The 24,083-nt window shown below is 38.4% G+C and overlaps 1 protein-coding gene across 1 annotated transcript in view; it reads left to right on the top strand.

Moving 5' to 3' along the window:
- Positions 1–4,330: 4,330 nt before the first annotated feature.
- Positions 4,331–24,083, top strand: part of prdm6 (PR domain containing 6) — a 34,422-nt gene continuing 14,669 nt past the window's right edge. The window contains exons 1-4 of the mRNA XM_060930802.1: positions 4,331–4,826; positions 6,898–7,205; positions 19,740–19,867; positions 22,093–22,217. Of these exons, the coding sequence (XP_060786785.1) occupies positions 4,331–4,826; positions 6,898–7,205; positions 19,740–19,867; positions 22,093–22,217 (1,057 nt within the window). The remainder of the gene's footprint in view (positions 4,827–6,897; positions 7,206–19,739; positions 19,868–22,092; positions 22,218–24,083) is intronic.

The raw sequence follows: 24,083 nt of genomic DNA, 5'->3' as shown, positions 1-24,083 counted from the left end.
TGTGAAGATCAGACTTTGATAGATCCCTGTTCTTTAAATAAAACAGGGCGCCCATTCACACCTGATTGTCATCCCATTGATTGAAAACACCTGACTCTAATTTCACCTTCAAATTGACTGCTAATCCTAGAGGTTCACATACTTTTGCCACTCACAGATATGTAATATTGGATCATTTTCCTCAATAAATAAATGACCAAGTATAATATTTTTGTCTCATTTGTTTAACTGGGTTCTCTTTATCTACTTTTAGGACTTGTGTGAAAATCTGATGATGTTTTAGGGAATATTTATGCAGAAATATAGAAAATTCTAAAGGGTTCACAAACTTTCAAACACCACTGTATGTTAGAATAATTAAATTTAATTAACTTTCTCAAAGGAGAAACTCAAACTTTCTGAAAGGAGATTCACAATCTCTCTCTCTCTCTCTCTCTCTCTCTGTCTCTCACGCGCACACACACACACACACCTCAGCTGATCTGTAATGGGCAAAGCACAGAACAGTAGGGAATGACATTTTCATACAATGTTAGGAGTCAAATGTTTAGATACATATATGGAAAACATACTGGGGAAACAGATTTTAGCTTAAAATATTGTGCTTACTTTCAAATGCATTTGATTGAAATAATGTTCATTTTGAAAACGATTTCACAGGGTTCACTTGAAAAGGTTCTTAAAAATTAACAGATCTTTCACAAATTGCCTTTCACATTACACTCCCTTTTAACTGATCACTGGGCTTCAGTACAAGCTAAGATAAACAATTCTTGAAAAGATGTGTCATCTTAAATTCAAATCAAAGTGACCGCGCTGCTGTCTGAATTTTCAGTATTCACTTACAAGCATCACCCACCCTTCTTCCCAGGCAAATCTCTTGGCTTTGTTCACTGTTTTACCTACTGACATTTATGTGGTTCATTTAATGAACTTTTGTATGATGTACACAGTTCTGGGGTGGGTTTCCCCAAAGCCTCTTAATGCTAAAAGCATCTTAACTAGGAGAGAGAGTGTTCATTGTGCTGCTTGCTCTACCATTTAATGATAATCTTTGTGCTGCGATGCTTTTGGGAAACTCAGACCTGGTCTGCTCAGTGCTTTCAATAATCATTATCAATTATGCACTCAGTGGTTAAGGTCTGGTACCAATGATCTGTATATTTTAAGTCCACTTCCCATGGCTGTCAGAAAGTGACCCATTATGCTTGAATTGTATTCTACTTTGTTTTGGATAAAAGAATGTATTGTATTATTAAATGTGTTCTGTTGCAGGGCTCTTATGTTTGAATTGTGTAAAATTAGGAATAAAACTACAGATTTGTGGAGTCTTCTTTTTATTACATTAAATTGTCACCAAGTAAAATACTGCTTTAGAATGTTTGTGGTTTTAAGATGTAGACTTGCATCATGTTCTGTGGCCTATTTTGGATTCCTGCTTTGGGACATTAACTCTCATATTGTTCTGTTCAAAACATACTCCACAAACCTTTCAGCAGAAACACTTTTCTAATGTAGGATCAACATCTATTGTGCATATTGAAGGCTGGTGTAACTGTGGACCAGTTCAGCATTTATAGAGTTTATTTATTGCTGATGATTTTGCTGCACTGAATCATTGCACACCTGAAATTAAACTTCCTAAAATAAAGGCACTACTAGCCAAGTCATATGCTGTTGCAAAATTGCAAAAAGGTTCACTGTAGTTAAAGGTTCAGTTCAAACACTCCACATGAAGGTTAGTTCTCATATTGTATACATAGTTAAACACAACTTCACCCATCCATGTCAGTCATGCTCTGAGCCAAACAGCAGATATGGCAAAATTATTTGTTGCAATATCACTGACAGAGAGATAACATGTTTTATCTGCTTTTATTAAATTACAAAATGTTATTTTTTATTTTTTAATGTTCTTGTAGCACTACTGAAAACTCACTGAAGTGTTAAAAAGAGGCATAGAGAGTATTCCATTATTTTCAGAATTCATTCTTCATTGTCACTCATTCATTTTTTTCTTTTCATCTATCTATCTATCTATCTATCTATCTATCTATCTATCTATCTATCTATCTATCTATCTATCTATCTATCTTGATATTATTTATATCTGAGCGTTTGTCCCATCACTCTTCTAAGCAATTAAATTGCTCCTGCTTTTCTTTTTATTTAAGCTTTTCTAAACCTCTTACATTTCTAAGAAATTAAAATTCAACTAAAATTAATAATGCAATAATTATGCAAGAATGATGCATTTATGTTATTCAGGACAATATCTGCTATAAATGCATTTTCCTTGGTTTAAAAACTAATCTCTAGGCAGTGGTGAACTGAGAACACTCATGTTTTTCAGTCGTCACCTACAGAGCCAGTGAGGAAGAAAATCAAATGAATATTGTGATATTACACACGTGTATAAAAGGCAGTAACCTATAACCTTAAAATCATAAGATGAGACACTGGAGGCACAGGGAGAGGTGGCTGGATTCTTTATCGGCCTCCTGTCAGAGAGGGCCGTTCATTTGTCTTTCAGGCATCAGGCGAATTAATTAACAAGAAATGCACACATCCTAATTGAATGCCTAGTCGAAGAGGCCGCTTTGGAAAAGAACGCAGCGCTTGTTTAGGCGCCCTCGCGTCAAAGCTCGTGTTAATATACAAATTAACCAGAGTTCATATGCTCCGTTTAGCCTTAAAAATCCGTCATTCGGCCAAGAAAATGACACATTTCAGCAGTTAATGTATCGATCCCCTGTCCCCTCTCGAGTGCACTTTATTTCACCAGTCATTTATCAACAACACCAACACCCTGAAAAATGCACAACAATACGCAAGAACCAGTGCGCTGTCATGTGTAGTGTAAAGCGTCATTACTGTAAAATGATTTAAGACCTGAAAGCAGCTATCGGAGCAGGTGTAGAGGCCATGCACATATCATCAGGGTATTAACAAGAGAAATAATAATAATAATAATAATAATAATAATAATAATAATAATAATAATAAGCAAATAAACCTCATTGGATTCGATTTTTATGACGTAAGCGTGACCTCAAAAGTTTTGTTATTAACGAAGGTTCTAGGCTGGGGGGGGGGGGGGGGGGGGGGGGGGGGGTTTAAAAATAAATGTAAAAATTCTGTGCTTTATTATTATTCGCATTCTTTTGCCGAGAACTGCACTTGTAGACATGAATTCATTTTCAGACGATTATGTTTTTGTTTGGGTTTCGTTATCAATCTAAGAGACCTCAGCATGATGAATGACCCTGTCAAATTGACGCCAGTCCAAACATTTTACCACCCCTCTGGAGTGAAATCGTGTAAAATGCCCTGAGTGTAGACATGCAGAGCCTATCCAAACAGCTATAACTTTCAAGCGTCTCGGAGAGTCTGGGGGAACGGATCGGCTGGACACCAAGGCGCTGAAACAACACGGTGTGCTTCATTATCTTTAGGCATTCTATCAGATCGATCCCAAACAAGAGGAAATTTTGGGCTTCACCTTGTGTATTAATAAACAAAACATTCAGAGTCCTCTTCATCAACCCACCTATCTTCTCAAAATAACTTTGCTGAGAAATGATCTCTCTTTGTTCAGTCAGGCCCCAATGATAGGAAAGGTATATCCCAAACTGAAGAGCATTAATTTGAACAATAAACTAAACAATAAACCAAAACGGTCCTGTTGCACGTATAGGACCTAAAGAAGCGAATACTTTCACAAAGACGTGTTGCGTTAATTTTTCGTGCCAGCTCGACCCCCCTTCTGTCCGTCTGCCCCGTTCTGGTGTCCAACCCACGTGCTCCGCTACAGTAGAAGGAGGGCAGAGGGAGAGAGAGAAGAAGAGATGACCGCTTCTCTTTTCTCCATCCACAGACTTCACCAAGTGTCTCGGCGGTCAGGACCGTTATGGTATAAACGTTCAGGAATCGCAGTTGACAGTCGTCGGCTCTGATCATCTCGCTTGGGCTACTAAGGTAAGTGTTGCGCTGTTACATCTCTGCGTGGTTTTGAAGGAAGAAGGCGATTTGATTTCTGACTCAGAAGATGTGTACAGTCCAGAAGCACCACAGAAGTCTGAAAAGCATACGTTCATCAAATCCACTTCGGATACCTTTTTATCCCCATAAGTTCTGTGTGGTTTTTTTTTTTTTTTCTGTAAAAAGCATTGTGAACTAACATAGATTTTACGTTGGCACATCTCACTCAAGTGGAAAGTTATGAGATTTTGCTAACTAACCTACATCAGGTAAGTGTATGGAAGTCATTAAACAAGCATACAAAATCTCATCAGCACTCGTGTTTTTTATTATGTAGTTGCAGTTGGAAATGCTGAAGCCGGGGGATCAGAGCGGTTCTGCTTTCCTCAAAGTGGATCCGACTTACCTTCAGCACTGGCAGCAGCTTTTCCCACAGAGTCAGCTGAAGAACTGCGCGATTCCGCAAATCCCGGCGCCCGACCGAGCGCCTGTAGCGGCGGAAAGCCTCCGCCAGAGAACCACTTTAATTTCCTCCACCACCGCCGCCTCAGCTGCTTTAACACCGTCCTCGAGCTCGTCGTGCGCTCCTGCCGTGTCCGCGCTCACGGGCTTATCGCAGCTCTCCGCGCCACAGCTCGCGCTATTCGGACACACGCTGTGCACCGAGGTTCCACCGGCCGAAAACAGCGGCGCGTCTCAGTCCAAGGAACTTTGCCTGCAGTCCAACTTTAACGACAAAGCGTCCCGGTTGAAGCTGACCTCAGAGGAACTGGACTACTATCTATATGGACAGCAGAGGATGGAGATTATCCCACTGAACAATCACATCAGTGATCTCAATAACCGTACGTACAAATAAGTATGCCCAGATTAAAGTAGGGGCCGCTTGATCGTGCCCTACACTGTACACACAAACACTTACACGCGCCTGATATTTACCCATATATCAATTATATTTAAGGCCTACATTTAACAAACAGCAATATTATATATTCACTAAGATACACAGCAAAATATCCAGTACAGTATCATTATCTCCAGATTATCTGGACACAAGAAGCCTAAACCTTGTAAAAGTTATTTAAAATAGGGAATTACTTTAAAAAAAACCCGCATCTGTTAAAATTCAGCACTGAAACACTTATCTAAGTAAACACTGTAATAATTCATTCAGCTGTGTAGCTTTTGCTGCGTGATCATCACTTGTGAGGGCTCATTTGTAACGCCTTATATGTAATAGTAACTAAAACTTTGTAAAATTAATTTAAAAATGCACAAAAGCGTTACAAAACGGAGCAAACAATTTACCGGCAAATGTAACAATATGAAAAAAAAATTAAAAGCCCAATTAAGTGCGAAATATGTTTTTTTTTTTTTTTAGAAATGCTTCTTTTTTCTTTCTTCTTGATTGAATGAAATAACGGGCAGCTGCGTGCGCATCCACAACGCCTACAGGCCACGTCACATGATTTATTGGTGACTTTTATTTTCAGCCCATCAAACAAAAAAGTTGTCAAAGGGGATATCGAGAACATGCACACCAAATTAATCAGTGCTGAAATAATATCTACAATAGACACACGAACACTGTTAATCCAACAAGCAGTCATTAGGCTTTAATAATTAATAATAGACTAGTTTTATATATAAAATTAACAAAATCCTCATTTCATTCTATGCAATTGTCTTCACATTCGTTCAAACAGAATAAGATTAAGTTAATTGACTAATAACTTTTAGGTCATGAACTGATTAGACCCATCAATCCTTGATAATTAAAGCATTTTAATTTTCCGTTCATTAACGAATCTTTCCAAATTCGTATCGTATTTGTCATGTAGCAGTCTGTTCCCTCCTGTAGTAATTATAATTGTCTATAATTGCATGCAATCAGGAAAACAAGCTTAATAACCTAACATTCATGGAGGGGAAATAACCATATTAAAGCCTAGTTTGAAAATGTGGTGACTGTTTATTTAAGGTGATAAAACAGCCCATCAGCAGTAATCTCCGTCGATACGTGCCACGAGGAGATGAGGCATGGAGGAGGGGGGGACAAGCCACAATTAATTGCTGTATAGTTTTGTAGAAGAGAGTGGAGTGAGTGTGGATCAGAGATCGATCTATCCCATCGGCCGCTATTCATCATCCCACCGCGCTATATGGGAGTCTCCCGGGGCCAGCAGGACTGCTTTATCTACATTTGCTATTCTCTCGCCCATATTTCACATTGCTTGGGCTCATTTATAAAGAGCGCGGATTACAGCGGGAACATACATTTAAAAAACCGTGGCTTAATTTGTGTAATATGAGCTTTCAGAGCAGTTAATGTCCATCATATTAACATGATGAACATTACTATCCTAAAGCTTGGTCTAATTGCAGCTATTCATGTCCATAGCGACTAATTAGTAAATATCAAATAAAACATTAATTTCCCCTTAGTCTGTACGACATGTATTTTGTGTGGATTTGGAAATTTTCTTCATTCAGATTTATGCTATAGACATTAAATATTATACGTAAACAGTGTAATAGTGCGGTATTGCCAGAGGGGTTAAACTTGAACTTGACCAAGAATAATATTTTACATGTATTGGATTTCATTAAAAATATACACTTGCTATAATAATAATAATAATAATAATAATAATAATAATAATAATAATAATAATAATAATAATAGCAGAGACAATAACATGTCAACTGAAAACAAAATGTATTTTATTTCAAGCCTGAGCTGTTAATTCTCAATAATACTTGTTTCTGTCATTGACCACCAATAGACAAATGTTTTATCATACAACTGTTGGAGGAAGTAGTAGTGGGAGTAGTAATTAGTCAATAATTTTAGTATTAGGGTCTCATCTGGGTTCTGAGATGAGTAACACTCTCTCACACTGCACTATCCTGCAGGCTGTGACATGTGTGCAGATAACCGGAACGGTGAGTGCCCTATGCATGGGCCCCTGCACTCACTGCGGCGCCTGGTAGGGACAAGTAGTGCATCAACTGCTGTGCCACTTCCCGAGGTTCCCGAATGGCTCCGTGATCTACCCCGTGAAGTCTGCCTCTGCACCAGCACAGTTCCAGGCCTGGGCTATGGTATCTGTGCTGCCCAGCGCATACCACAGGGCACTTGGATTGGGCCTTTTCAGGGTATTCCTCTTATGCTGGAGAAGGTGCAGTCTGGAGCGGTGTGCAACACAAGACACTTATGGGAGGTTAGTATTTTCTTTTTCCAGTTTTCCCAAACTGCTGTGAAATTTTGCTGACTTTGGACTGATGAGATGCAAAACGTCTTGAAAATTCTACAAATTCATTCAATTTGATGTAAAATTTCTAGACATGATTCATATGGTTGAAAGGCTTTATGGATGTGATAAATTGTAATGACTAATAAATAATGAGTAAAATGAATTTGCAGGAACTTTAAAATGCATCCATACTTCACAGCATTTAAGAAAATACTTTAAATGTTGGGATTCGCACAGTGTAAAGAGAGGAAATGAAGGGTGAAAAACCCCATGCACACACAGAAATAAAGGTCACAGCTCTTAAAGATGACCAACCGACAAGAGCGATGAGGCAGAGAAGGAGGGAGAAAGAGAGCCAGAGATACTGAGAGTGAATTGCCATTCAGCTGAGAATCCAGAACTGTGGTTTAGCTGAGACATAAACTATCATCACTCAGACACATTTACAAGCTATCGTTTCCCAGATTATCTAATTATAGACATGGACAAATACAATTTATCTTCTTGCATGGCAAGTAGTTGCAACATGAGAACAGCTCTCTAATATAGATCAACACAAACTGATAACTGCTTAAGGATGCTGCTTTTGAGATATTGGTGCAAAGTTTGTTATTGGTGTGCTATGGCTCTCTCCATTTAAATACAGGCCTGCTGTTGTTGAGGCCCACACAGACAAAATGGAACACTATTACTTGTTATATATGTTCTGTGTGACGCCATTTTAAACACTTGCTTGGCCAAGGAGGGCTGTAAAAATTCCAGCAGCTTAAACAGAACTGAGGTGGGTGAGGGAAAGAAACTAACCAAATATTCCATGCCATACTAGTGAAGGAGATCTCTTTCATTTAGGGGTATAAGATGTTGAACTATTCAATCACTGTTGATAAAGTGCAAACTACAGAATCACTCTTTGCTGTGATTGCGGCTCACTTAATTCTCATGATTGTGTGTTTTTGATATCAAGCTAAAAAGCGACAGGAACAGTGTTTAACTTTAAAATGTCCTGGTTGTGTGGAAAATTAATCATGAGTTAATCTTGGGAAATGGTACTTGAGATTGTGTTTAGTGCACTGGGCTAACATTTCTTAAGTTATTTCACTAAAATACTTGAATGATATTACTGTTATATACAGTATTCTCATGTCATGATTATCTGCACTGCATAACTTCAAATGTCAAAAAAGAATTACATAAATAAGGTGACTTCAGGTATTATGAGACTTATTTTTATCCTTGGTGACCCATCTCCCGAGAAATACCATTCAGTATGCTGTCACATTGTCATGCATTTCTAAAATGCTATAAAGTATTCTATCAAATACTTAAAATGTGACTCACATTACCTTCACCATATCAAAAATGCTTGCTGCACTATATGACACCTTTGTGACAAAAACAAAATTAATCAAAGATATTAAACAGAACCATGTGGGCTAGTTCTCTTTTTTTTTTTCCAGCTTTAGCATGACACTAAACTTGTGTGACCATATTCTGAATATTCTTGTGTAGTCTTTAATTAATTGTATGTGTATTATTCCTTTTCTAAAGGAGCTTAAGACACATTTAAACTAGCTACATATGCAACCATATACACTAACTATTCTACATTTTTTCTAGAATTTGTTCATGGTGTCTGTGTTGTGCAGAGCCTGAATATATCTCTTGAGATTCAAAACACTGGGTTCTTGTCCATTTTCATTTTGTTCATACTGGGGGTGTTTTTTATGTTTCTACTATCTGTGATCTATAAGACTATAAATTTTCCCAGCAGACTCTGTTTCACCCAGGGTTTTTCAGGAACTTGTCTGTTGAATGTCCATGCCAAGGCTCAAATATTTTTTGATCAAATAATATTATGCACACTGCTTTCAGGACTCCCATAAGACCTCGATTTTGAGCAATATTGAATACAGTCAGTAATATTTATCATCTATAAATTCCATTACCACTATTCGTTACATTCACTATATAATGGGTAATGTTGAAACTGTACAGTATGTGGAATGGGGTCTGATGCTTCAAATAAATCTTTTGACAACTCATTTTCCTTTAGTTAAATCCTAAATCTGTTAGATACTAAATGTGCATTATTATTGCATAGTAAAGATAGCACTATACCTCAGAGTACTTGAATATTGATGCTCTGACAAAACTATTTGTGCTTTGCTTTCTTTTCTGTTCAGTGCAGCCATGACATTTTCATTTTTACAGACATCTGTACTTTAAAATCAGCATTTTAATTGTATATGGTGATAAAATGTTGAATACAAAATAGATTTAGTTAACACTAAAGTAATGCACTACCTAAACTGAATGATTTTTTTTTTTAACCTTCTAGTCCTACATATTGTTCATCGGTATAAAATACACAAAACTCTGTTATCCTGAAATGTAGAAATACTTAGAGCATTTTTACAGGAAATATTTATGTAAGACCATTGAAATGATAGGGGTTCAGATTAATGTATGAAAATAGTAAGTCAATGCAGACACAAATATTGGAGATTAGGACTTGTTTAGATTGATCAGGCCAGGTGCTGAGGGATTAACTGATAGAAATAATATTTTGCACTAGTGGTCAGGGGGTCACTGGCAATACAACTGTATGAACTATCATTGTGTGAACATGACGGTCCACAATGATATCATCATTGGCATGCACCAGTGGGTGTTCTTGAGTAATAATAAAGTGCCTAGGCCACAGGCCAGGATAATTATTTTTATTTTCTGTGTGCCAGAATGAGGAGTGACATGTTTAATGTCAGTTCACTGACATAGAAAGCTCCATAATTTGTCATTTAAGTTATTTTATGCTCCATTTACCCCTTGATCCAGGGCTCTGTTGTGTGAGAAAGCACACTGATGGTGGAACAATTTTATTTGAAATGTATCCGGATCTAAAAGGTAAACAGTTTTAGAGCCATTATTATTAGTAGTAGTAGTAGTAGTAGTAGTAGTAGCAAATAGGTTTCATTTGGAAGTAGTAGTAGTAGTAGTAGTAGTAGCAAATAGGTTTCATTTGGAAGTAGTAGTAGTAGTAGTAGTAGTAGTAGTAGTAGTAGTAGTAGCAAATAGGTTTCATTTGGAAGTAGTAGTAGTAGTAGTAGTAGTAGTAGTAGTAGTAGTAGTAGTAGTAGCAAATAGGTTTCATTTGGAAGTAAACCATGCTAGTATGTCTTCCTGCACCCATTCAGTTTCCATTACATTCTTACATTTTATTTTCATCCACCATATCCAGGAATGAGATTAAGTATTACTACCACTTCTTACAGTGTTTAGATTAGAATGTTTTGTTTGTGCTTTCTTTTCTTCTATTTTTAGGTTTGTGTAGTCTATTATTTTATTAGCTTCATTTGTGACTCAAACTTGCAACTATGTGTTGAAACACTGACAACTAAACATGTTTAACTCATTATACATTGTCTATCTAATAAGTACATCATTTTCTGGAATGTGAACCCACAGTTATATTATTCATACTCTCTGCAATCATTCAGACAAAATATCCTGAGAGTTTAATGTGGACAAAACCCCCATCCCTTAAAAAAACTATTAAAAACTGTTGTTTTTTTTTTTTTGCTTGCTTTACTAGTTATATATAATAGAATAATTGCATAGTGCAGTTTAAGTACTCCTTGGTATTCATTGTGTTCTTTTTTAGTTCTGCATTTAAACTTTCCAAAGTTTCCTGAATCATTAAATGCATCCTCACTGTATTACATGACATTTATTGAGAAAAATGAGACCACTTGCGCTAACAGGACAAACTGAAAAGGTAAACATCTACCAGAAGGTGTTTTTGTGAACAGATACCAGAACCACACTATCACAGGCACACTGCATCCCCTCTCAGCTGTACCACTTACATGCCCTCATCCCGTTCAGCCGATGGCTGCTAAGTGTTTCCTCAGATAAGGCATGCCAGTTCCATTACACATAGTGTTCCATGCTCCAGACTCACACAGACTTTTTCAGTGCTCCCTGTGCCACTGGGATGAAGGTTCTTTCAGCTCGGAGCTTAATGGCCAGAGGGCCCTGATTTACTCACCATAATAAGGGCAAGAGGTCAAGCGACTCTCAGCTAGGATTAGTTGGGCCTGAGTGTCTCTCTACCCCTCTTGCTATCTTTCTCCATGGCTCAGCTATCGATGAACAGCTGTTCAAGGACAATTTATAGCATTTGATCAGTGACAGGGTCCAATCAGTGTGCTGTAAATGTCGGTCCGAAAGACATTGAACAGTAAGTAAGGCAGTGACAGGACACCACCAGCCCAAATCAATGGCTAGATGAGCTACACAGATTATTAGCACTACCTGTTCAGCCCCATTAAAATCCCATATGAGTATATTTATAAACCACGCAATTTCCCTGATTATTGCAATCATTTACAAAATTGATTTTACCCCAAGTTATAGACAATTGCAGCAAACCTATTGACACAGTTCACTTCTGCAATGAACTGACCCTCCTCAATAATGTCATTACACCAGAGGCTATTTAGCATGCAGAGACATTCAGAGATCAGATATGGTCAGAAATTAATACATTTTTTCATGGGGACAATTTAATGAAGATTATATATGAAAAAAATCTTATGTCAATCTATTTTCCCCATTTATTTTAGCTTTTGACTTGTGCTTATTTGTTGCATTTATCACTGATTTATGCTCTTCAATTTGTGGTAGTTAGGTTTTCTGATGTGTAATTAGAACCATGGCTCAGCTGGAGCAAAGTCAGGTGCAGAGGCAGGACTAAAGATGACATAAATTGCTTTTATAGGGCATTTACTGTAATTCTTACTTAGAGCTGTAACTTCACTCACTGTATTAGGGCACCTATCAATCAAAGTGTGTTTTCCACCCAGGTTTTCCATATATTATGCATTCTTTGGGTCAACACATGAAAAGCAATCAATTCAATTTCTTTTTCAAATGCAATCCAAGAACTATGCAGTAGGCTTCTATGAAACCTTAGCTACCTCTTCTATTTATAACATCAAGTGCTTATAAGCAGTTTATTAAAAGATACGCAGCATGTACGCATAATTTTAGAATGAAATAGTGCACTAAAATAATCCAGGCACTGGAATCACATTCTGATAAAACCCAGATGAACATATTACATTGAACTGTGAAATACAATGCCGCACACAAATAATCTTTTAATGCTATGACATAAGAGCACAACATAAACAATCCATTCCACAAACATTTTTTGTGAGTGAAACAATGCATCTGGTTGAGTTATACTACCCAACTGAAAGCTGAGTAAAAAGAAATGGGTCCAAAAAATCGAGAATACTTTCTATGTGAGGACAGATGGAAGAGAAATGAATACAGAGGATATAAACTAAATAATAAATACTAAATCTTGCTTGAGAACAATATCTATGTGCTTCTTTAGTTTCTAGTCTGTTTTATTGCCTGTACCAGTATGTTCCTGTTATTTTTTTTTTAAATAACAGCTTGCAAACCAAATAGCAGCTCACCAGGATAACTAAAAAGTGAAATAAAACAAACAAACAAACAAACAAACAAACAAACAAACAAACAAACAAACAAACAAACAATGTCTGAATCATTCTGTATATGAAAAGCTGACATTTAAAGGCTCCTACGCGTTTGGAAAGACAAAGTGTAATCTACATTTTATTTTTAAAAGTAAAATGATACAATATACTTGCTCAGTAAGTGTAAAGCAGAAAATCAAAGACAGAATGAATGCTGTGGTGCCAGAAGGAAGCCATATACAGGGGGTGACAAATTAAAGAAAATTCCAACATAAAGGGTAACGTATGCGGCAATGTTCAACACTCAACATGATGCGGCCACAAAATGTGCTCGTAGTGAATTAATGTTTCGCATTTACTAGCCCAAGGTTGCAGCTTATCAGGTAAATCGTGGGACCACCTACTAAATGCTCTGTGCATTAAGTCTGCAGTTTAAAAATCGTGGTGTGAAACAGCAGATGAAGTCCTTAGCGTAATGACTCTTGTGCCAGAACAAGGGAACAATGTAGAGCGCATGAATCCGGCAAATCCACATCTCCGTTTGGTTCCCATTGGTTTACATGAAAATGCTAAAGGCGGACATGCGCAAAACAGACAGTTGCGCGAGCCTTTTCTCCATGGTTAATTGCCCTGTGGTTCTACTTCAGATAGCCTAAATATACATGAGAGAAAAGATCATTTTGCGTGCATGTGCTTCTATTTAGTCTACTGAGAAGGCCGTAACATATAATTTACATAGTCTGCATAGGCTACTCATCAAGTGTAAGGTGATCGGTCGCATCTATGATGTATTGACTTGCAGTGACCTTTCCCCCTAACTGGGCAAGTGGACCCAAAGTATGCCAGCAAAATTCCTCCTACACCAGAACCACCAATTTTTCTATCAAATTGTCACTCTCTCTGTCTCATATATATATATATCACAAAATTCAGTCATATATGCACTGATAACTATAAACCACGTATGTCGAGACTGAGTGGAATAACTGTTTTATTCAATCCACATTCACTGGATTTTGAGAAACAGAGCATCCATCCATCCATCCATAGCCGCTTATCCTGTACAGGGTGGCAGGCAAGCTGGAGCCTATCCCAGCTGACTCTGGGCAAAAGGCAGGGTACACCCTGGACAAGTTGCCAGGTCATCGCAAGGCTGACACAGAGACAAACAACCATTCACACTCACACCTACAGTCAACTTAGAGCCACCAATTAACCTAACCTGCATGTCTTTGGACTGTGGGGGAAACTGGAGCACCTGGAGGAAACCCATGCAGACACGGGGAGAACACACACACAGAAAGGCCCTCGTCGGCTGCTGGGCTCGAACCCAGAACCTTCTTGCTGTGAGGCAACAGTGCTAACCACTACACCACCGTGCCACCCAGAAACAGAGCATTTTTATTTTTCGCAAATTTGATACACAAAAACTTCATACAAAACAGCCGACAAAAATAATTTCTGCTTAGAATGTAAACAAACCAGTGAAAAATGCTATAATAATAATTATTGAAAAATAAAAAAGAAATGTTCTTACCAATAAAAAAAACCTTTTATTCCATATTTTGTTGCCTTTTTTTTGTATTTTTAGGGGTTTTGTTTTCGAGTACTGTTTTTATTTCGTCCTTGGTTGGTTCAGTAGCATGGTCTGCCATTTTCTTTTCTCCTTTTTATTGAGGGTTGGCAAACCAACTTAAAGGTGCATTACCACCACTGACTGGGTTGGAGTGTGGAGCAGATGTTGTGTGTGTGTGTGGGGGGGGGGGAGAACTATATTCTTTTATTTAGCTATTTCTGTTTCTTTTAAATACTTTATAACAAAGTGATATATCTGACTTGATGCGCACCGCCATTTTGTTTTTCTTCTATTCACGGTATATGAGCAGATATTCTAGGAGTAGAGTAGCCAATCAGAGCGCACGATTGCTCCTATCCAGTCACTGTGGATAGAGTGAATGAATAAATAAATTATATATCTCATTCTCATCTCATTATCTCTAGCCGCTTTATCCTGTTCTACAGGGTCGCAGGCAAGCTGGAGCCTATCCCAGCTGACTATGGGCGAAAGGTGGGGTACACCCTGGACAAGTCATCAGGTCATCACAGGGCTGACACATATGGCCCTTTTCCACTACCCTTTTTCAGCTCACTTCAGCTCGCTTCAGCTCACTTCAGCCCGACACGGCTCGCGTTTCGACTACCAAAAACCAGCACGACTCAGCTCGTTTCAGCCCTGCTTAGCCCCTAAAACTCGCACCGTTTTGGAGTGGGGCTAAAGCGAGCCAAACCGTGCCGAGTGAGGCTGGGGGCGTGAGCAGACACTCCCCTGTGCACTGATTGGTGAGGAGGAGTGTCCTCACATGCCCACACACGCCCCGCGAGCGCGCTGGGATCTGTAAACACCGCAAACCCGGAAGAAGAATAATTATGAATTATGAGAATTTCTGAAGCCTTATGCGCCTCGCCTCATCTATACGCTCTTGCCAGTATCTGTTGGCGTTGTCGGTGACAACAAGCCACAACACCAAGACCAGCAACACTAACGACTCCATGTCCTCCATGTTTATTGTTTACTATCCGGGTCGTGAGACTACCGCTTAAAAGATCACTGAATCAGTGACATACAGAGCATCGTGCACGAGTTCGCGGAGCGCAAGGCTCGTCGTATGCCCTTCAAATAATGCGCGCAGTAGGCTATTGATGTTTTATTATGAGCCATGTACAGTATGTCGCCGAATGTTTTTTTGTTTGAGTTACATGTTCGTTTGAAGGACTTAATGTACAAAATAACATAGTTGCACCCCGGAGTGTTGAAATTGGTAAACACAGTGCATTCAGTGAGGTTTGCACCGCCCTCCTTTTATTTCTGACTCTTCCTGTCACCGTTGCAACCTCTGAGCGCTCATTCGTATGCCCTTCAAATAATGTGCGCAGTATAGGCTATTGATGTTTTATTATGAGCCATGTACAGTATCCTAATGTTTTTTGTTTCTGAGTTACATGTTCGTTTGAAGGACTTGATGTACTACTAAATAACATAGTTGCACCCGGTAGTGTTGAAATTGGTAAACACCGCAGTTGCGGACATTTTGTAACCTAAAATGATGTTATGATAAGCTTTAATAAAGGGCCCGGTCATTTGCCCCGCCCCCGGCCCGGCTCTGACTTGTTCCACCACTGTCACTGATGTCACTGTTTGCGCTGCTTAACGACATCACGTGACGTCCACCCACTTTCGCTAACTCCACCCAATGTGTCCACCCACTTCCAGCCAGCACGGTTCAGCGCGGTTGTAGTCGAAATGCAACTTCAATAGCCCCGCTCAGCCCGACTCAGCTCGACTCAGCACGGCACGGCTCAGCCGCGTTTGTAGTGGAAAAGCGGCAATAGACACAGACAACCATTCACACTCACATTCATGGTCAATTTAGAGTCACCAGTTAACCTAACCTGCATGTCTTTGGACTGTGGGGGAAACCGGAGCACACCCATGTGGACATGGGGAGAACATGCAAACTCTGCACAGAAAGGCCCTCGCTGGCCACGGGGCTCGAACCCGGACCTTCTTGCTGTGAGGTGACAGAGCTAACCACTACACCACCGTGCCGCCATATATATATATATATATATATATATATAGTGTTGCTTGAAAGTTTGTGAACCCTTTAGAATTTTCTATATTTCTGCATAAATATGACCTAAAACATCATCAGATTTTCACACAAGTCCTAAAAGTAGATAAAGAGAACACAAGTTAAACAAATGAGACAAAAATATGATACTTGGTGATTTATTTATTGAGGAAAATGATCCAATATTACATATCTGTGAGTGGCAAAAGTATGTGAAACTTTGCTTTCAGTATCTGGTGTGACCCCCTTGTGCAGCAATAACTGCAACTAAACATTTCCGGTAACTGTTGATCAGTCCTGCACTTGGAGGGATTTTAGCCCATTCCGCCGTACAGAACAGCTTCAACTCTGGGATGTTGGTGGGCTTGCTCACATGAACTGCTCGCTTCAGGTCCTTCCACAACATTTCGATTGGATTAAGGTCAGGACTTTGACTTGGCCATTCCAAAAAATTAACTTTATTCTTCTTTAACCATTCTTTGGTAGAACGACTTGTGTGCTTAGGGTCGTTGTCTTGCTGCATGACCCACCTTCTCTTGAGATTCAGTTCATGGACAGATGTCCTGACATTTTCCTTTAGAATTCACTGGTATAATTCAGAATTCATTGTTCCATCAATGATGGCAAGCTGTCCTGGCCCAGATGCAGCAAAACAGGCTAAAACCATGATACTACCACCACCATGTTTCACAGATGGGATAAGATTCTTATGCTGGAATGCAGTGTTTTCCTTTCTCCAAACATAACGTTTCTCATTTAAACCAAAAAGTTCTATTTTGGTCTCATCCATCCACAAAACATTTTTCCAATAGCCTCCTGGCTTGTCCACTTGATCCTTAGCAAACTGTAGATGAGCAGCAATGTTCTTTGTGGAGAGCAGTGGCTTTCTCCTTGCAACCCTGCCATGCACACCATTGTTGTTCAGTGTTCTCCTGATGGTGGACTCATGAACAATGTGAGCGAGGCCTTCAGTTGCTTAGAAGTTACCCTGGGGTCCTTTGTGACCTTGCCGACTATTACACGCCTTGCTCTTTGGCTGATGTTTGTTGATCGACTACTCCTAAGGAGGGCAGCAATGGTCTTGAATTTCCTCCATTTGTACACAATCTGTCTGACTGTGGATTGGTGGAGTCCAAACTCTTTAGAGATGGTTTTGTAACCTTTTCCAGTCTGATGAGCATCAACAACACTTTTTCTGAGGTCCTCAGAAATCTCCTTTGTTCGTGCCATGAAACACTTCCACAAACATGTATTTTGAAGATCAGACTTTTATAGATCCCTGTTCCTTAAATAAAACAGGGGGCCCACTCACACCTGATTGTCATCCCATTGATTGAAAACACCTGACTCTAATTTCACCTTCAAATTAACTGCTAATCCTAGAGGTTCACATACTTTTGCCACTCACAGATATGTAATATCGGATCATTTTCCTTAATAAATAAATGACCAAGTATAATATTTTTGTCTCATTAATTTAACTGGGTTCTCTTTGTCTACTTTTAGGACTTGTGTGAAAATCTGATGATGTTTTAGGTCATATTTATGCAGAAATATACAAAATTCTAAGGGGTTCACAAACTTTCAAGCACCACTGTATATATATATATATATATATATATATATATATATATATATATATATATATATATATATATATATGATGTGTGTGTGTGTGTGTGTAAAGCAGAAGACTTTGGGGTATCTCTAGCTTCAAATGCCCTGTTTTCCACATTGACTTATTGTAATGTGTGTCGATTCACATGTATTTGTGTGGCATCCACTGCATCCTGTGTTCTTTCATTGCCTACTGTGGTGTGAAGGCTGAACTTTTTGTTATGGCCAGCACTGATTTTATAATACATTTGTATTGTTATTCAACATGACCACATGTGCCTAAACATGTCACAGAGCACTACTAAGTGTAACACAATGACTCAAGGTATTTGATACATCATAGAACATCTTGGCTAAAAAATAGCCAGTTTGTTTCATAATATTGCAGGACATTAGGCTGACATCAGGAATTACAGAAATGTGTTTGAAGTAATCAAAATTTTTACAATGCCTTGTTTTCCACAGAGATTTTTTTTTTAAATACTGGGTATGTAATCTAAACAAATCCTTTCAAAAGTATCATTTCCACTATATAAGCTTGCTCTTTTGCATCATACTTACTTGATATGTTATATTGGTTGTGATATTTATCTAGTCAGACCTAAACAATCTATAAATAAAGTGTCTCTTTTTCGATAAAGCAGCTGGAAGGTTAGGCTCAGGGCTTGTGTAACAAACTGCTTTGCTGTAAGCAGTGTCCAAGCATTCTATCATGCTGTCAGAGGCGGTGGAGGTTCACTAAAAAGCCACGAGGATAAGAAAGGGGAATGAGTGCAGACAAACTGGATGTCAGGGGCTCAGTGAGGTCAGAGGGGTCTCTAAATCCCATCCATTCAGGCTTGCTCCAGTGACAAGGCAGAAGGTCTCTTATTTCTGTACTGGGAGTTGGATGGATAGTAGTTTAGATAGAGATGCTGATATATGGCTATACGGAGATATTGTGGCTTTCTGTTTGTGTTTGACCATAATATTGGAAATAGACTTTCTCTGACTGAAAGAAATGTTCTAACTGACATAAGTGTCTAACTGACACTTCCTCTGACATAGCATATTTTGAAGATTGAACATTTGTAGCCTCTGGCAATGTTGAACACTTAACAATGTTGAGCACTTCAGTGAAGTGGAAGGAAACAATCCAGACACTCCATTTGGTAATGTAACATTTAGCAGTTTGAAATCATGCTTTTTCTTCTTCATAATGTGAAACCATATCTATTATTTTATTGACACCAAAGCAAACTGTGTTTTTAAAAGGAATATTTAAAATGAATTTTTTGAATATCCATTCAAAAAATTTACCTCTGAATGGCTTTTGTTACATGAGGCATTATTTTATTCATAGATGAGTGTCTGTGAAATGCTCTGATGCAGATTTAAAAGGGTATTTGAGCATAAAACTAGCGTTTAATGTGTTATTTGTTATATGATATTTTCTAGCTCAGCACTGCATCTTGGAATTTAAGTCATCATTACTACAACATTATCTTCCTTATCAAAGAAAGAAATTTAGTTGAAAGATACCAGTTCAGTTCTATCTGGTGTGGTAAATACAAAATGAGAAAGCTTTTTTTTTCACATTGTTCCCAGAAAAAGGCATAATAAATGCTTTTAATCTATCTGTGTATATAGTTATATTTTTGGATCAGCATGTGAATAACAAACATGCTACATAATGGTAAGTGAAGTATTTCTGGTTTTGATTACATTGGGTATGTGTTTTGTGTTCTTTGTTTGTCTTTTAGATCTATGACCAGGAGGGCACGTTACAGCACTTTATTGATGGCAATGATCCAAGCAAGTCAAGCTGGATGAGGTACATCCGCTGTGCCAGACACTGTGGGGAACAAAACATGACAGTGGTTCAGTACAGGTAATATACAGACTTTTGACATATTCCTTATGATGTCCTTTTGCTTAGTATAATTGCGTTTTTGGCGGCACAGTGGTGTAGTAGTTAGCACTGTTGCCTCACAACAAAAAGGTTCTGGGTTCGAGCCCAGTGGCTGACAGGGGCCTTTCTGTGTGGAGTTTGCATGTTCTCCCTGTGTCTGTGTGGGGGTGCTCTGGTTTCTCCCACAGTCCAAAGACATGCAGGTTAGGTCAATTGGTGGCTCTAAATTGACTGTAGGTATGAGTGTTAATTGTTGTTTGAATCCATATGTCAACCCTGTGATGATTTGGTGACTTGTCCAGGGTGTACCCTGCCTCTTGCCTATAGTCAGTGGGGATAGGCTCCAGCTTGCCCGCGACCCTGCACAGGATAAGCGGTTATGGATAATGGATGGAATTTGGCAGATGCTTTTATCTAATGTGACTTACAATAAGGCTAAATAAAGTCCAATCAGTGGCTGTCTGACAGTCCTGGAATTTGAATTTAAATCCTGGAGATCACTAGCACAAAACCTTAAACACTGAGCTACAAGTGTCCCATATTCATATTTCCCATGGTATAGGAGATTTCATGCTGAACAGGATTAAGAATATATGTATTACTTTCAGGTTGATATTGGATAGCCTACTGTCTGTCTAGACTATAAGCAGTGAGGGTTGGGTATAATTTTGCTTTGATATCCATAAGCAGGCACTGTGTTATTGCTCTCCTCTTAGTGCCACTATTATTATGGCTTGAGGTTTTGGTGACTGTAGTGTCAGTAGGAAATTTGGGGCCATGATTTGGAATTAGTCTTCTGAGCTATGACCATCAGTGGGATTTAGCTTTACACAGTGTCACTTTGTGTCTTCAAGTGTTTGAAGTGTGTACTTAAACAGTACTTTGCCTGGTGTCATTTCACTATTAAGCCCCAGTGACCCTTTTGTGCTTTAAATAGGTGTATACTCAAGAGGACTACTTTAGGGAACTTCAGAGGTGAGACTCCCCTCTTTCCTACACTATTGTGTATACAAGTTCTAGCTGTTAGGAGTTTTTTCAACCCTGTGCACGCTGCACATTGGAATGTCTTCTCCGTCAGCTGGATTGAGTTCCAGTGTTATGATTTGCAATATCTAGATGGAATTCTCTTCAAAGCGACTTGTGATTGATCAACCCTGAGCTGGCTGTTTTGTTTTGTCTTGACAATAATGTCCATTGGCATGTGCTTTACTTCACTTGCACTGGGGACGCCCCACCGTTGTCTTTATGACTCATCCAACCACAATACTAAATACATGTCAGCACTGGAAATGTTATCCAAGACGAAGGGGGAAAATGGTCTTTGATGTGCTTGGCTGGTGTGGAGTTCTGTGCACATTTTGGAAGTGACGGCAACATTGTAAGAGATGGTGTTCGTTTACACTTGTTCAGCCTCCTCTGAAAATGCGCAAGACCACCCATTGCTCCAAAAACAGCCCTCTTTCAGCAGCCAACTGAGTCATTTAGTGTGAGTACATTTATTTGTGTGCTCCAGTGTTTATGTTAAGTGAAGCCAAACTGAGAGATGAACTGTTACAAGGGTATAAAGTACATGGTATAGTGTATTTTTTTCTCTCTCATGGGTTGCAATATGTTTTTGATTTATGGGCTCACCCCTTGTTTTATTTTGGTGTCTCAGTGAAAGGAATTAATAAAATTCACAGGCCTCTGTAGCTCTACAGAGACCAAAGGAGCTTATTATCAAATATTTGTAGTGCACCCCAATTCCCAGTCCAGTGCCCCTCTGAACATGTGAGAACAACTTCTCTGTGTATTACAAATGTTTATACATAAAAGTATGTGAAAACCAAAGAGTATTAGTCTTTGCACTATTAACATACAAATTAAGCATTATAATGTGACTGAAGGTAGTGACATGTAGGCTCACTGAATGCTGGAAAATTGTGACGTGCAATAATTCACATAGGTTTAACTTGGTTGAACCTAGAGAGTTTTAAGAAGCTAAGAAAAAAATGTGAATTTTGACACAAATACTATAGTAACTGGACCCTTGTAGCCACATGGTTACGATTCTAAGCTTTTGATCAAATCACTGTAAATTAAAATCTCATGACTCCCAAAGAACCACTGATGGCCTTCATTCTCAATTGTTCATTTGTATCCTTGGACTGTATTCTATTTAGTTGTATCCTGTCATATTTTTAAAAAAAAAATCATATTTTCAGATCATGTATTTTCTACCGGGCTTGTATGGATATTCCACGAGGAACAGAGCTTCTGGTCTGGTACAATGATAGTTACACCTCCTTCTTCGGCATCCCCCTGCAGTGTATTGCACAGGATGAAAACTGTAAGTCTCACCATTCTTATAAGCACACTCAGTTACTAAATCAGCAGTGCTATAACATTATATGCACACATTTAGTAATGAGGACACAGTACTTTACAGCCTTTGTTTCTTCAGTTCAAGAGACCAACTGAACAAATGTTGTCTTCTACCAAGTATTTTAAACAAATACAAATAAATTTTAAGTGAAAGAAACATGAAGTTACTTGAAAAATATTTAAGAATTAATTTTTAACAATACAATTCTTAGCACTTACTCTAACTATAGTCAGAGTTCATCCAAACAGTTTGTTTTCCTTCAAGGACTTCATAGTAAGTCAATCACTTTTAGAGGAGTGGAACCCAATTCCATGTCTTCATTTTTGGACCTGCCATCTAAAGCCTACTTTATATTTCACATGTGGATGTTAGAAATTAGAAGAGTTAGTGCATATGAGGTCAACTGCATTTTAGTCCCTACACCAAAGTTCATGGTACAAGTCATAATTTATTTGCAAGTCCTTTTGATTTAAAATATTATTTTCTCAGCATAAATGAACATTTACCCCATACAGTTAGGTCTTGTATTTGTTGAGCCCGTTGGCGAGTGGAATGCCTGGATATCTGACAGATTCTGACAGTTTCTTGTTTACATGAGAGACATTTTATGACTTTAGTCTGGTTGCTGTTCTGTTTAAACAACTCTCTTTCCCTCCAAACTGTTCTCCAACATGTACAGTATGATATGATCAATGTAATTCTATAACCAAAAGAAGAAAAAAATCATAAAGCCAAATACTCTTTCATCTCTATGGTAATAGTAGATTAATAAAGATGGATGAAATTGTGTATTTGAACATACCTGGTACAAGAAAAAATACAATTGAGAAAACTTTATTAAGTGTTTTGTGGAACTAAGCATTTAATTATTTTACTTATATAAATTGCATTACTTCTGAAATGTAATATAATGGATTTTGTTTTGCTGTATGTACAAACATACAACAGAAAAGTTGAGATATTTTCCAAAATGCAATAAAAACAAAAATCTGTGATTTGTTATTTCATGTGAACCTTTATTTAACTGACAAAAGTAAAAAGAAAAGATTTTTAATAGTTTTACTGAGCAGCTTAATTGTATTTTGTAAATATAAACAAAGTTAGAATTTAATGCCTGCAACACACTCAAAAAAAGTTGGGACAAAGGCAAAATAAGACTGAAAAGTTTATAGGATATTCAAGTAACACAATTTGGGAAGATTCCACAATAAGCAGGTTAACTGGTAACAGGTGAGGGTATAAAAGGAGCATGCACCAAAGGCTCAGTCTTTGCAAGCAAGGATGGGTCATGGTGCATCCCTTTGTGCCAAAATTCATGAGAGAATTGTTCATCAATTCTTTAGGTCTTTCAAAATCTACAGTACATAATATTGTGAAAGGTTCAGGGAATTTGGAGACATCTCAGTGTGTAAAGGGCAAGGTCGGAAACCACTGATGTATGTGCATGACTTTTGAGCCCTCAGGTAGCACTGCCTGAGAAACTGTCATACTAATGTGACACATATAGCCACATGGGCTCAGGAGTACTTCAGAAAACCACTGTCACTTAACATAGTCCGCCGCTGCATCCAGAAATGCAACCTGAAACTTTATTAGGCAAGGAGGAAGCCGCTCATTGTTGAGTTCTCTGTGCCAAAGGTGAACATGACCATCCAGTTTGTGATCAGAGAAAGGTGCAAATAATAATAATAATAATAATAATAAAAACAAACCCCAGCATTTGTGATAGTATGGGGTGGGGTTGCATCAGTGCCCATGGCAAGGGTGAGTTGCATGTGTGTGAAGGTACCATTGACGTGGAGGCATATATTGGGATTTTAGAGAGATATA

The sequence above is a fragment of the Neoarius graeffei genome, chromosome 10, assembly GCF_027579695.1.
Source record: "Neoarius graeffei isolate fNeoGra1 chromosome 10, fNeoGra1.pri, whole genome shotgun sequence".
In the NCBI taxonomy this organism is placed as follows: Eukaryota; Metazoa; Chordata; class Actinopteri; order Siluriformes; family Ariidae; genus Neoarius; species Neoarius graeffei.
This window is presented reverse-complemented; position numbering and strand designations above follow the sequence as displayed.